General features: G+C 40.7%; 1 protein-coding gene across 1 annotated transcript in view; it reads left to right on the top strand.

The window, feature by feature from the left end:
- LOC138268099 (hepatocyte nuclear factor 4-beta-like) overlaps window positions 1-16,129 on the top strand; it is a 237,087-nt gene that overhangs the window by 203,856 nt on the left and 17,102 nt on the right. Inside the window, exons 8-9 of the mRNA XM_069217474.1 lie at window positions 11,961-12,197; window positions 14,647-14,769. Coding sequence (XP_069073575.1) covers window positions 11,961-12,197; window positions 14,647-14,769 — 360 coding nt within the window. The remainder of the gene's footprint in view (window positions 1-11,960; window positions 12,198-14,646; window positions 14,770-16,129) is intronic.

Raw genomic sequence — 16,129 nt, 5'->3', positions numbered from 1 at the left:
GGAATTTTCTCTCTCTTGTCAGTGAGGACATTGTGATTTAACGCCATGGATTAAGGCAGTGGAGGAGGGCTAGTAAGGAGGGTGGGGTATAAGACCTTATGGATGATTTTACCAGGGAGGGGAGTAACTTATGTACTTTATGAATTTTGGTGTGTGCTTCCTCTGACTCCATTTAATGTGTTTTGTTTTATTATAGCTGAGTATCACCTTTCCTAATAAAAATCTATATTTAAAAAAAAGATACCAAAACGAGTTAGGACAAGATAACATGACAAGGTAATAAGATGAGATAACAACATGATGAGTCAAGAAAAGACAACATGACAAGATAAGACAAGATGGCAAGGGAGCACATGGCATGATAACAAGTCAGATTACAAGATAAGATAACAGGACACAGTAATAATACAACACAAGATAAAAACACAAGACAAGATAACAACACAACAAAATAACATAACAGCATAACATGCCAATTTCTACATGTTTAAAGGGGAACCTCATGCACATTACTCTTGTTCTGCAGGGCTGAAGTGCACAGAGTTGTAAAGCCAGCAAAAAAGATAGGAAAACATTGACATGAGACATCATGTAAAAGATGATCGTTTTCCTGAAAATGCCTTTCTTGCACCACCCTAAACGTTCTGTGTCTATCACACACTAGCAGTCTTTTCATCCCTGCTTTCTCCATTTGCTTATGTTTCATATCTCTCCTCCCTTATTTCGCCTTTTTCTGATATGCTATTGTTAGTATTATGATACTGTTTGGAAATGTATAAAGAACTCTGATACCCAAAAATGAACCCTACACTAGCACTGGGAAGTATGGAGAAAACTGAAAAGAAGAGCAAGCCACAAATAATCGCAAGTTTCAGCTTTTTTAAACATAGAGAAACGAGGCACTTATTGAATAGCTAGAGGCAGCCTATTTGATTGTGTAGGTGCCAAATACAGAAAGGCACAACCTCCTTGACAGCTGCAAAATATCTTAGGGATTGTATGTATTGCTGAGTGCAAATGGCGCTTAGAGCGATAGAACAGGATTTGCTCACTCTGGAACAGATATAAGGTCTTTAACATAGCCTTCTTAGGAACTGGGAGCCAGTGTTGGTCTCAAAGAGATTGAGAAATATGAGCCTTCCTGGACAGGTCCAGTATCATCTAGCTCTGAATCATTTGTAACTTGGCCAGTAAGGGGGAAGAGATACCAAACTACTCCCTACTACTAGTTCCCATAATCTAGCCTTCGCATAATGAGAGCTTGGATGACAATATATTTGGCCCTTTAACGGAAGGAACTTGAAGATCTTTCTTAGCATTATTAGGATGACAGAAAAGTGGCTGACACCTTTTGCACTTCCTTGGTCATTGACAATTTGTGATCAAGGATAATATCCCTATTCTGCACTGATGACATTTGTGCAGGAGCTACTCCATGCTCATACAGCCAGCACATTAGACCTGAAATGGGTGTTTTCTCGAAGAAGAACCACCTCTGTCAAATCAACTTTAAGCTTGAGACAGTTGAAATGCACCCAACAATCAAACGTTCACATACAGGCTCTATATAATAAATCTTCCGAGATTTTGTAATACTAATGAAGGACCATAACTTGGCTGTGCCGTTATGCCTCTTAAAAAGTGAGAAGAAGGGGTGGTTATTTTTCTTTTTGTAGTGTGTAAAAGGTATTTGTAAACACAGTGCACTGAAATATATAAGTAAAAGTGCACAATGAATTTAGTGTTTCCTGTATGCCACATTTAATCCTCGTTTGCAAGAATGTCTGTTATAGTATTTTAGAAATGTTATTTTTTATAATCATTTAATATTCCACAAGTATAACATTTAAAGCATATTAAAGTTAAAGTTTATTTGTGTTCATTTTAATTTGGCCTGAGTGAAGGCCACATTCTTTCTGTATGTTCTAATCTGCCATGTGAAAGCTTGTTTTTCCAAAGCTGCAGGTGCCAATGTTAACAAGGAGCGTGATAAACATTAGCATTCTTTAGAGAAAAATAGACAAGGATACAAACAATCATATGTAACTGTGAGAGGTAGCACCGCATAAGGCTGTCATTACAGTTCAAGACAATGAGAAAAAGCCTTCCCTCAGTATGACCAGTCTGGATTCAAGATCCAACAGTACCTTCCGATTCACGACCCAAAACAGTGTTCATCCATGACACTAAAGTGTCCATGAGATACATTGCATCAGATGAAATAAGCGTCCCAGATCTAGCCAGATTTTGCCAGTTGATTATTCATCCTGTAAACCACACATTCATTTGAATATACTATTGCCCAGGTATTATGTCATTTTTCTACAGTCGGTGAGTTAGGAGATTTCCAGTCGTGCAGGATACAGAGCTTGACCACTCCTAATGCCATACCAATAAGGCAACTTTTCAGTTTTGATTAGTGCAGATTTTTGTGAAGAGCCCAGATGAAATTCCATCTGTATAGAGACAAAGGATTCAAGGTTCCTTCTGACAGCTCTTGTTCCAGTCTGTGAATCCTGCAGTGAATCCAGCTCAGTCAGTACAATGGTTATCTCGAGATGTGAAGTACCATTAGGAACAGTAAAAAGAGTATCCCAGCTGTTAAAGAAGAGTATAGGAAGATGATTGTCAAAATTACTGTAGATGTAATCAATTGTAAAGAAAGGATGAAAGATTGTTGCACAGTTCTTGTGAAGGAATGATAGGCTGAGAGTGCCATAAAATGTAAAAAAAAAAAAAAAAAAAAAAAAAAAATGTTGATGATGTTGAATAGTTCATTAGTTCATAACGGGTTTTTCGTTACCGCTATTTTATTACTAAAGTAGTAGCAATGTGCAGCTTGAATCTGCTTGTTGGACTGTCTAATAGTTGTTCTGGTGATTCTCTAATGTTCTGGGTGACAGAAAGCTCTCTGTTTACATTCTAAAACTGTGCACTGTCTGTTTGTCATGCACAACTCCTCTAAAAACCATGGAACTGAAGGTCTCCTACCGACTCCCAAGAATGGCTTCTGTGGGGCAAACAACTGAAAAGAGTTAGAGATCCAATTGTTAAAATTAGAGGCTACTGTGTTTACCTCTAACACCTCTTTACTGAGGTACAGGGACAGTGGGTTCGACTGTGCCTCACGAAGACTGGTCTGAGCGATTTTGAATCAAGAGTAAGGCACAGATCTTGTGGTCCAGCCTTGGGTTTATGTCCGATTCCCATCAAAAGGTAATGAGAAAAGGATACAAAATGATCCATCCATGACAATGGCATAGGCTGTCAGGCCTGAGCTCCAGGTATATATTTGTAAACATAGGATCCAGCAAATGCCCTGCTGTGTAAATTAGACAGGAAACAATATGATAGATATCTAAAATAGCCATGCCCTGTATTAAAGATGATGAATATGAATTTAGCATGTCCTGCAAACCCAAGTGAAATGTGAGAGCAGTAGCAAGATTAACATCTGCCAGGCCCCAGCTTAAAATCCTTCTAAAGTACCTAGTTGTGCAGCCAAACTCTCATCCATGATACTGGTGAAACTGCCAACAACACTCCACAACCAGGGTGAGCTGTGTTGGAATGACGCTGGAGCTGGGGCGACCTAAAAGAGGACACAGCCTTGATCTAAGGTGGAGACCTACAAGAACCTTGGAAAGATGTACCCACCACAGCAGGCAGTAGGATCAGGGCCTATCCTACCATTGGCATAAAGAGATTGACCAGGGGTAACCCCGAAGAGCAAGTTCACATGGCGGTATGAAACACAGCCCCCTAAGACAGAAAACTGACTGATAACCAAAAGATCTTTCCCCTATCTTACACTACCCACAGGCAGGCCCAGAACACAAAACTGGCCACTCGCATGCAATAGCACTCCTGACCCAGTGGCTGAGGAGGAGCAGCACTGTGGGAGACAAAACACGAGGCCTCAGAGTTGGTCATAGAGGGTTGCTTATAAACACAAGGCACTGTGCACACTTTTACTGTTTAGAGAGCCTGCACCTGGGAGATGCACAAGATGCTTTCCACAGATGCCGGGCTGGGCATCACACCTTAAGACTTTCCCCCAAAGATGCGGAAATGGACCAACCTGTGCCAGTAGCGGTCTTCAGGGTCAGAAGACACTACACCTCTGATACCTTTGTGGACATAACCTACGGTGATGATGTTGGTCCCTTTAGGGGGATTTCGTTGTGGTTGTGGGCCTGAAGGGAAACACAAAGGATCCCCATTTGATGATGTTTGATGCAGGAGAGAGGCCTGGACCAAGGGGTTTCCAAGAGATGCTGAACGTTGAGAGAGGAACATGAGACCCACCTCTTCCCTTTTGACTGACGCCACTATCGGAAAGTGAGGGTTTTCTGCACAAATCGCGAATCCCATTGCCAACAGGAACAACCATGTGTCTAAAAAACATTGCATAATAAATTACAGTTCCTGGTCTAGATGGACTAATGCAGAATCCAGGAATGAAACTCGTACATTGGGTTTATCTAACCTCTGCCTCTTTAGTGTTTCACAATTGCACCCTTGTTGACCCTGGCTTCTACATGCTATGAGTAAAGCAGAAGTGCTCCACAATGGAGTGGGTGTGAGGTTGGCACTGGCTCTACTGGATAAAAGAACCAGCTTTTGCCCTGTGTTATCAAACCCCCCATGCCGAGGGAATCCCTCAATCCGGTTAAATTAGACACTGTCTTTCCACCATGCGCTTGAACTCAAAATAGACCTGGTTGCTGGGCCTTGTCACCGTTACATGCAGACAACATAAACAGTTTAACAGGGTTAAAGACACATAGACAACAATGGAAGAAGATAACATCAGATCCACATGTGGAGACCTATCTGTAGAAGGAAATAACCCACTCCATTTGCCCTTTTTGAAATCCTCAGAGGAGCAACCTGCTACTGAACAAGAAGAAGTTCTGGGATGAGTTCTAACCTGGAGATCAGAGATTGGAACTGGGAGCAAAAACTCTGAAGCAGACCTAAGGAGTATGACGAACAATCATGATTGAGACACAGATACAGACTTCTGGCTGCCAAAGGTTACCTCTATGTCAGCAGATGTGGTGATGTGAATGTCGTGGTTTCTCACTATGGGTCTCTTCCTGACTGACCTGAAATTTCGAGCGACATGTTGTAAAGGTAACACATGGTGATCCTTGTTTGCTTGACTCTATGGGGGTGTCACAGCAGATTTGTTTTGGCAACATACAAAAGTCTAGCACCAGCAACCATAGGATTGTGGAGCTAAGAGTAAAAATCTTTACTTTCTTGTGTTAGAGAGCACCCTCCTTTAGTATCACTTACAAGGCTGGGAATCTAAGCAATCCCAGTGCAATTGTTTGTTTAGTGTACTCTTGAGTAGAATCTAGATGGTTAGGATCCGGGTCCAGGGATGGGGGTTCTTGGTTCTAGTGCTTGGTTTTGGTTTTACTGCATCAGGTTTATTTTATTGTTATTTGGGAGCAGGGTCAGTCGGTCGCTGCCTACATCATGGATCCATCACTGCACACTGGCTTGTAAGGCCTAAGACCTGAGACTTTAACCCTAGATACGACAAATGACACACATAGAATACTGTTCCTGGAACAGCTAGGGAATGGGGGGAGTATGCTTAAACGGCGCAGGATTTACACTTACTTGCACAGATGTGGCATTGATATTGCCCTTCTACATGAAACTCATTTCTATGGCAGTGAGGTGGTTCGCATACAAAAACAAGGGAAATGTCAGGTCTTCAACATCTCCAACACCTCTTATGCATGGGGTGTGTTGATGTGGATCCAGCCAGGCCTCCCCTATGATTTACATCATTTACAACAGACTGTGATAAAGGAAGCAGATACATAATCATTACAGGAAATATTAACGTTGGGCCCTTGACATTACATATATTTATGCCCCTACCTTCACACTTCTCATTCTTTGGCAGATTGTCAACTTTTCAGGGCAATCCGACATGCCATCCTTTTGTTCTGGGGACTTTTAACTGTGACATGGAGAGAACCAGACCTCCTGTGCTAAATATGCAGGTGATTAGGGTGGCAGATGGGCTTGGCTTATAGATGCACAATGGGGCTCTCTCATCTGTGGCGATCACACTACTGATGGAACAGGGAGATCATACATTATTACCCTGTCCATGACATACATTCACTGCTGGACATGTCCCTCCAGCCGCTGTCTCGACTGAACACTTATGCTGCACATTTGCTAGGTTCTTTTACATATGAAATGAAGTGGGTCACTTACCTCTACACCCTCCTGGTGCTTCCAGCCCAAGGCACAGCAAGATATTCCATTCAGGAAAGAAATCAGGACACAAACCACCCAATATTTTGATGAAAAAGCAGAACTGTTGGATCCTTGGGGGTAGAGTGGGAAGTGTTCAATCTGTTTACAGGTTGTATTCTTATGGGGTCCCTAAGACATTGACTAAAGATGTTCAGAGGCTTGATTCAGAGCTCAGATGGCTAGAAATAACCGACTCACATTCCACCCATACCAGACTAGTATTGGTGAAAACCAGGAGGACATACCTGGATGCTATAGACCGCCAATCCCTCCACTTATCTTGACAGTGTCTGACACTACAACACTGTAATCTGCTAAAACTAAACTATTGTTGCATATCTTTTGAAAGAAGAGCATGCCCAGTACCCAATCATGCAAGTTCACTTTTTTTTTTGAGTTGTTGTTAATACACAGACTCAGCTTAGTGAAGAACTACACAAGTATAATAAAGTGCTGTTTACAATCATGTCCTGAACATAGGAAGTGGCACTTCTTGGATTACGGACAGTTGGTTTCTCTGTGCCGTCAGTACACAGAGTTAACTGATGGCCAAATTACATTAGCTGAATTGAAGAGGACAATCAAAGAGCTTGCCACTGGCATGGTTCCTGACACAAATGGCTTTCCATCATAGTTCCATAAGATATACAGGTCTATGTTTGGCCCTCGTTTATATACAGTATCCATGGAGGCCTGTAAGCGAGGTGAGCTGCCTTCATGGTCCGGGAGGCACTGCTAGTAACTTTGCACAAGTCCCAAGCTTGACACACTGGAAATCAACTCATATCGCCTATTAACGATGCGTAATATCAACTATAAAGTTGTGCGTAAAAGTCTGGTGATTGGCTTATTGCTATGGTTACAAACACTGACACACCCATACCAGTCTGGGTTTGTTCCATCTTGGAGCACTGCACCCAATTATTCCAACTCTTATTTAGCCCTCCATCTCAGAAAGACAACTCAGTGGTGATGTCTATTGTCATGCAGAATGCATTCGACTCACTGAAGTGGAATTAGATACTTTCAGTATGCATCTCAATGGGAGCTCGAACCTGGATTGATAAAATAGGTTTACAGTCTATGTTTTCCCAATACCGCTCAATGTGGCACTTTCCACAACTTGAAGTATTCTCCTTTTCAGAGAGGTGAATATGGGTGAAGGCAGAGATCACAATGTTGAGAGATTTGATAACAGACAATGGCTGTTGTAGTGAGATAATCACATGCAGGCACTAGGACCCTGCATGTAAATGGAATTAGGAGAAAGAGGAGTGATTAGGAAAAGGAAGGGAGAAGTCAGATAGGGGAAATGGATTGAGCGAAGGAGCGTGAAGCAGACCAAGCTCCCCTGTCAATATAATAACGATGTGTTACAAATATACCGAGTGCTGCTCATAACTGGTCACCGTCAAGACATTACAGCTGCCATACACTTGAGACATTCTGTCAAGACTCTCCCATACCACCAGGACAGTTTTATGATTTTTATAATTGATTACTAAACTTAGAACTGTACAGCCACCCACCAGCTTGAACCACGCCCAACACACCAAGTATTGGAGAACTTGCTGACCATAGGGGACGCTTACAAAGCAGTAACAAGATTATAGGTAGCACTGATACAGATGGCAGGCTTTGATTTTAATGTCCGTAAGGAATCATGGGAATGGGACCTGCACTTCTATCTCAGATAAGCAATGGATTCAAATATTGGCTTACCCTGAGATAATACCTAGAAATGCACGTTTCAACGTCATACAACACATCTTCACACATTGAACATCCTTAATCCCTCGGCGTCTACACATATTATTCTCATCTATCATTGTTACCTGCAATAATTACAGCAATATTGGCGCACACATGGGTTAGATAATACTTGTAAATATGGTGTAACAGTTATTAAGTAGACAAGTCCTTACAAGTTCTCCGTTGGTTGCTTTAAAACTTTTCTTCAGTAGTAAATCACAAGCAACTTTCTTCTTTGAACTAACGTGTTCATTTACAGCATAATTCAGCTGCTGTGTATAACTTTGTAATTTATGCTAAACAGACACACGTGTTTCCTCCTGTAGACTCTTCCAAGGTTCGTGGGAATATTCGTGGCATGAAAAGTCAGCTGAAGTATAACAGTGGCTTCTGAAGTAAATGGAGCAAAGAAAATGTCAGAAATAATAGCGTCACAGAAATAGAAGGATAAGGAAAGTGTATCAACAGAAGGTCTAGTAAATGACACGGGCAGATATTGCGGTGATATGTCTGTAAAACACAGCATCTGTGAATTGTTCAGTCTCTAAACAGTCACTATCCGGCTATGTAAAGCCTTAATATATTGGGCCCGATTCACCAAGATACTTACGTATAGTAAACGTACCGCACTTGTGGCAGAGCCTCTGTGCTCATGACTGAATCTATGCATGGTGCACTGCAGAGTGTGCGCCGTGCAGAGATTGGGCCCTGAGTGAGGCGGGCGGGCGGGCGAGAGAGAGAGAGAGAGAGAAAGAGAAAGAGGAAGAGAGAGAGAAAGTGGGGGAGAGAGAGAGAGAGAGAGAGAGAGAGAGAGAGAGAGAGAGAGAGAGAGAGAGAGAGAGAGAGAGAGAGAGAGAGAGAGAGAGAGAGAGAGAGAGAGAGAGAGAGAGAGAGAGAGAGAGAGAGAGAGAGAGAGAGAGAGAGAGAGAGAGAGAGAGAGAGAGAGAGAGAGAGAGAGAGAGAGAGAGAGAGAGAGAGAGAGACAGACACCCCCCCCATTTCCGCCCAAGATGCCTGTCACCAGGTGCGGATCTAATTCATATGTTCAGGAGTCGTTCTCTGCTTAATAGACATTTGTGTTGACTTCAGTCCTGGTTTAGTCTTCTGGGCATGACACTACAGCCTAATAAACGCAACTACCAGACAGAGTCATTGATTTAGCCCTACTCTTGGGAAAATGCCTTATTGCCGAAAGCTGCAAGTCCTTTCACACCCTGTCATGTGAACAGTGGCACAGGGAGCTATGTAAATGGAGGATTGCAGGGACAACGAAAGCCTCACAGCAGAGGAAGCACAACAGCCATGCCTTCTTGACATAGCGGGACACTGTGATGATCCAACTACGAAACACCAAAGGCACTGATAGACCACCTTAAGCAAGAAATACCTGTTGATTTCTCTTGTTGGCAGGTGAATCATATCCAGTGATAAAAAATATAGTTGTTTTTGGCTGTTGCTGTTAATAGAATCATGGACAAGTACAATAGTTTTTTGTCACTCTATTACTATTGTAATAGACTAATTACACACACCAGTATGCTTTGGCTTGATATGTAGTAATAGTTTTATTTTAGTACAATATAAACAAATACCCCCCTCCCCCTTAGGAGAGTATCTTTTCAGTTATTAAAGACATGAATTCTCACAATATACCTAAAGGGTCCTTTACAAACTGCATATGCATTGCCTGTTTATTATATTGCTGTGTTTGGAACATAAAACATTAAAAAAATAATTTAACATGTCCTCTAGGTGAAGATTGAGTTGATCTAGCAGTACAAAGATCCTGCATTCATGATAAATGGAGACAAAAAAGTAGATAGCCCAGAGCTAAAAAAAAGACCAAGGAACATATTTATTATTTCATGCTAAGCAGCTCATCAAGGGAACTTATTGTGGTGCCTTGCGTGAGAGGGAGAGAGCAGATATGCTTCATATTTACAAAGATATGGGCCTAGATTTACTATGATTTTGTGCCAGGGTTGCATAATTTTTGTGGCTCAGCCTGACCCGTAATCATTTTGGAATTTACTAAGCCACACAAAGCCACTTTGCATAGTTTAGTTTAGTATTTATCACTAATAGCCCAATTTCAGACGCAAAGACTTATACTACCTTCATGATTGACTTATTGACTTTGTTGTGCCATTATTACGCCCAAATAGTCTTGAAAAAGTCACCAGTGTGACGAAACACGTGTTGGCTGTGTCTGCAGTGAAGTACTTTGTTTACTTAAATACAACGCTTTCGAAAATAAAGACATCGTTTGTCAAGGAAACTGATGTGAACACCGACGTACATGTTTGTTCATCTATCCAATGGAAACCAGACATTACATATTGTAACAGATTTGTGTTATACTAGAATTGATTGTGTGCAGTGGTCTAACCTTGCTTAAGGAGAAATATATGTTTTCTCCTCATTACTTCCTCTTGCCATGTGTACTGCATTCGGCACCACACATAGAAAGAGGAATGAGCCTCTAAGGATTGTTTATGTGCCTGAAAGTGTGCATTCCTGCCCAAAAAACAATCTTACCTTTAATACAGGCACTCTTGCACAATGGTGCATGTCTGCACTGGAGCTAGATGGCACACAGTGCGCCAGTACAAGGGGAGAGCAGAACAGCAGTGTGGATCTCATTTCTTAAAATCAAACGTGGTGATTCTCCTTTAACTTTCAAGACATTCATGGTGACTTGTAAAATGCATTTTTATGTGCATCCTATACATGTACAACAGAATGCAATGCCATGAACAAACATAGGACATAATGGAGAATATATACAGCAAAGTAGTATGTTGAAAATTTCTAGTCTGTATAAAATACAGTTTTTTGCCTCCAACTATTTCAAAACTCAAAGGTGTAGTAACTTCAACATCTTTACAAGTAAAAACACATCAGTTTGAATCCAACCTTTTTGAAACAAGAAGTGGGGTTGGGTGACATCTCAAACTTGCACACTGCAAAGAGTGATCCTCTATCTTTTACGAACATAGTGGTATGCCTCCAGCAGGTACAAAGCATGTACGTCTGCCAGTGCTTAATTTGTGCTTGTTGTTTCCGGTGCTGAGCACCGGCACTTATTTGTGAGGGCCGGGGCTTATTCTTCTGCCTCAAGCATTTGCTGCGAGCAAAAGACACACATGGGAAAGACGGAAGAAGGAAAAACTAAAAAGCATCATAAAGGGAGAAAGTAAAAAGTTGCAGGATGAGCTGAATGGGCAGGGGTGGCCGTAAATGGATTGAAGAGGCCCGAGGTGGCTTCAGGATTAGGATTACGCTGCCTCAGTATTCAGTGCTGGCAGATTTAATTACAGCAGCCTCGTGCTTAAGAGAAGGGCTTTGAGCACCGGCACCTCCTTATTTACAAATTAAGCACTGACATCTGCTATATTATAGTAATCCATAGACAAGAACAGATATGGCACATCAATATCATTAGATAATGATAGCACCCATGATTGCACTCAAGGAGCAGACTCTAGCTAGTAAAAGCATGTACAGCTATGTTTGATGCTTGCTTCAGGGGAAATATATTATTAAATTGACTCCATGTCACTTTGTTCCCGGTTATCCAGTTGTTTTTGTTTATTCTCTGAGCAGCAATGTTTGGGCTTTACCAAAGCTAATGACTCTGCTTTGGCATTTACTTTCTTTTAACTTACAGAGGAAATATCCTCAATATGTTTGAAAAGAGTAACCTTCAAATACTTGCACTACTCTCCATGGGATCGTCTTTATGTTCTAGCTATGCCTTCTTGTCGAAACCCTTTAAAGTACAGATGCTTTTCAAACATTTCACCTGTATAGTACAAATGTTGATTTTTAGTGCCAAATGTACAGTGCCTGCTTATTTCTGTAAAAGACCCACCAAGTGGTGTTCTAAATGTCTTTTCCATCTCTGTTCCTCTTAGACTGTAAAGGACTGACTGATCCTGGTAGGGTGAAGAACATGCGTTTTCAGGTGCAGGTGAACTTGGAGGATTATATCAATGACCGCCAGTATGATTCACGTGGGAGGTTCAGCGACATCCTCCTCCTTTTACCACCTCTGCAGAGCATCACCTGGCAGATGATCGAACAGATGCAGTTTGCCAAACTGTTTGGTGTCACCCGGATTGACAGTTTACTACAGGAAATGCTGTTGGGAGGTATGTCTTTGCCCATCAAGCACATCAGTATCTCTCATCTTTACTAGAAAACCACCCAGAATGTCAATTATCCTAGATTTGAAATGGTGGGGACTCTCTTGCCCTGCAAAAAAAATAATATAGTTAATGGTATTTTCCATGTGAATGCAAGTAGAGGGGAACAAATAAAAAAAAATACCTCTGCTATACACTAGAAAAAAAACAGCTAAAGTGCAGATAAGGTTACAGAACTAAACCTAAAACCCTCTGAAATTATCCAGTTATGGTTAGATAAACTAATCATAACTCACGCCCTGTCATGCACTGTTTATGACTTCATATACAACATTTTTGTAGCATGTTCAATTACATGATTGAAAGTGTTATGCAGACTCATTGAATGGTGCCAAAGTTTTTAAAAACTAAAAACTGCCTCTTCATTTGAAACTCAGACCTAACTATAAACTACAAAGACACTATTGCTGCTTTGTAATATGGATATGTATTTCCTTAAAACTGTAGAGTTGAAAGTGAGTTAAGGTTAACAAATTTGACTCCTCCCAAAAAAGTAAAGAAATTTCTAAGCTAAGTTGTTACTTTAACTTACGACCAATCTCACCGTACTAAGACAATCATAACTTCCCCATTTTACTTGATAAAGCTTTTGTTTTCACATGCTGGCATGATAAAGATTTGAAGTGAGAACTCTGAGCTTTATAAAATGCGGTTTGTGTGGGGTGTGTACGATAGTTGACATATTGGCATATAATGTTGGATCTAAGATAGTATGTTACTATATGTGTGCATTTATGATGGTTTGTGTTTCGATGTATGGTGACAGTTCTGTTCATGAATGAAGTTCATTCATAAAGTGGTTGCAAATTGCAAACCATTTTTTTTTTGAGTAAATGGAATTTGATTTTGAGAACTGACCTAAGATTTATAAGTCGGGGCACAAAGTGAGGAATCGTAAGGTGGATGGTCACCAAACGACCTGCCTAGCTAATATTCATTAGGCAGGTCTAGATTTGCAAATACCAGTGACTGGCTGCAAAGACAGGGATGTGGTCTGCAAGGAACAGCGGGCCATCATCCCTGTCATTGCATACCAAACTAAATACTTTTTTCTTCTTTAAAGCAGTCTGCGCTCCTTAAAATAACTTGTGCTTCTTTGAAAAAGTTTAACTTTTTGGAAAACTTCAGAGGGAGTAGGCTGTGATCACCTGGACCACTGTCTAGGTAACAGATCAATAGTATGAGACCATAGTTCCAACTGATTTGCAAATTGGAAGGAACACCTCTTTCATGTACCTTCCAAATTGGTATGTGCTGCAACCCCCATTTTGCAATTGGAATTAGGCTTTACCAAATCGTAAGCTGGTGTTAGTACATACCAAATGGGAAGTCTGAGGTCTCAAACCCTATGATTTTGTGATTTGCAAAGATTGCAACTTCAAAATTCTTACTTAATTCTAGCTCAAACTTTTTGGCATGCCATTGAAGAACATTGGTAAACACTGATTGTGTGGATGCATGATGTCTGGTGAGTTGACATACAATGATAGATATGCTGGTATATGATGCTGATTGTTTGGATGTAGGGAGCCACAGGTGTTGGCGTATGTTGGTGACTGGGTGCATTGTTGTTGAAAGTTATCTAATGTTTATGGATTGAGTGAATCCTCTGGGCTCCATTTCATCTCTGTTCTTTTAACCTAACTCAGATTCTATGAATATGTGTTACAGACTTCCAGTGAGCAGCTGCGCTCTAGTTACTTTGATTTCACCTTGCGTGCACACTTATAGAAGTCTGTCCTATACTCCGACTATTGACACTGATTGCCTTCATATATTGTTATTGTCGCTCTTTTGAACTACTACTGTGTACTCCTTCACTCATTATGCCATGATCTTCTTAGAAGAGCTCTTGGATTCGGCCAGTGTACTTTTAGCCAGTACTGTTTTGCACAAGTCAGCTGATTTTTTTATTTTCTCCCTGACTTTGCTTCTGATTGCTGCTTGTTTTGGTTTTTATTGCCCATCTAAACCTCTGTCTTAGATGTTTCTCTCTCTCGTTTGTTTTGTCACAGGTGTGACTATTCTAACCTGAGGGCATGTGTACAGGCTCTCCATTCTTACCCATCCTTTTGTACAATGTATGTAACCCCTTTTTGCCAGTGATTCAGCCAGAACATAGGCTTAAAACTCCACACAAGTCAAGTAAACCTCTTAAGTATCACTAATATTCTTTTATTTGGATCTACATCCAGAACCTAAAAGAGGAGACATCACACATCACGCAGCATGGCTGGACTTGAGTCAATTTTCTGATGAACCGTTTTTAAACCCACTTTATCCTACCAAGTTTCAATTAAACAAAATATTTAACAGTTAGAATGGCAATAGAAGCTGCATTACGAAACACTAATTTATGTTGCAACTAATACCCACTCTGTATTTTCTTTCATAGGACCTTCCATGGATGCACCACAGTTTTCTCACTCGGGACACCCCAGCCTGAACATTGAGCCTCTTACAGGACACATCGTGCTTCCAGGGAACATCCACTCAGTGATTCATACAGCCTCCACATGTAGGTACTCATCTTTCTGGAAGGCAGTATGGTTTATGTGAGAAAACATGGGATGCCACTCTGAAAAAAAATTCTAATTTTTAAACACTACCCAATCAGACAGTGATAAACGTGCAAGAGCACCCACCCTGGTGCAAATGATAATAGATGTTGGAGAGGATTAGCTTGATTGAGTACCTTCGTGAGTGTGGCAATTTGTGTAGCAGAGACTTCAAGATACAACACCTCTTGGGGCTGGGCATCCCTAACTCATTTAGAGGCGAACAATGTGTGGAAAGAGAGCGCATAGATAGCCACCTGAAATTCAAGTGATGCTGACCTTCTTTATGACACTTGAAAGTTAGTTCCACATATTAGTTCAGTTACTAATGTCAGCCTCCTTAAGGATAAACACTGAAACCTGGGATAATATTAAAGACTGGCTTGAGCTGCTAGAAGGGGTCTTATATGCTAACCAGTTGTAAAGTTACTATTGGGATCTGAAGGGCTACCACTATTCTTAATTAGCAGTTGTATTGTGCACTACAATGCCATTTGTTAGTCAGCAATATGATTTTCTAAAGGTTTCTGTTGTAGCTGGCAGTCTGATTTAATTTGGCAAAGATTTGTCATCGGTGGTAGACCGTGTCAGATTAAATTATTTGTACACTATTTGGTGGATGTGACCAGAGGGCTGTACCAAAATTGTTTACCAAGCTCCTTGGTTATCTGTGCAAAGGTTTAACATGCATAGCACTTCCAAGGCTTAAGGGTGGCACTTTACATTTTGAGGCTGCGATCTTGGGTAATATACCTGAAGAACCAGAATGAATCATTTACTAAACTATTCATATTTTCTGAAGAATTAAAGGTGTTCCACATAATGTATTACCAGAAAACAGGCTTAAATCAGAATTACAAAATAGGTACATGTAGCATTACATGACATAGGTAATAGAAAGTAAGCAATGGTAAGAAAATCTAGGTTTCATCATAGCCTATAATATCTATGTTCTTGTAGAATAGAGATTATTTAATGATACAGTTGTAAAGACGATAAATGATGAGCCTCTGTGTGCAAGGGGAAGCAGAAAAACATAAAAACCTATGCCATATATGTTCTTATAGAATAATAACTATTTTACGATACAGCTGGAAAGACGATAAATGATGATCGCAAGTAAGGGGAACGAGAAAGACATAAAAAGGCGGGACATGGCTAGAAAAAAGAAAACTAGCAAATTGTGGCAAGCCTGGTATAAAGTGAAAGCCTCTAAATATATATGTATACTGAAAAAAAGGTTAAAGGGTTGAAGTGTGTTAAAAGTGGGAGTTAAAGTAACCCCATTACTTATGTTTAAAAACCAAAGAACCTTTAAAA

Source organism: Pleurodeles waltl, chromosome 12, assembly GCF_031143425.1.
Source record: "Pleurodeles waltl isolate 20211129_DDA chromosome 12, aPleWal1.hap1.20221129, whole genome shotgun sequence".
In the NCBI taxonomy this organism is placed as follows: Eukaryota; Metazoa; Chordata; class Amphibia; order Caudata; family Salamandridae; genus Pleurodeles; species Pleurodeles waltl.
The sequence above is the reverse complement of the archived record's forward strand: the minus strand, read 5'-3'. Positions and strand labels throughout refer to the sequence as shown.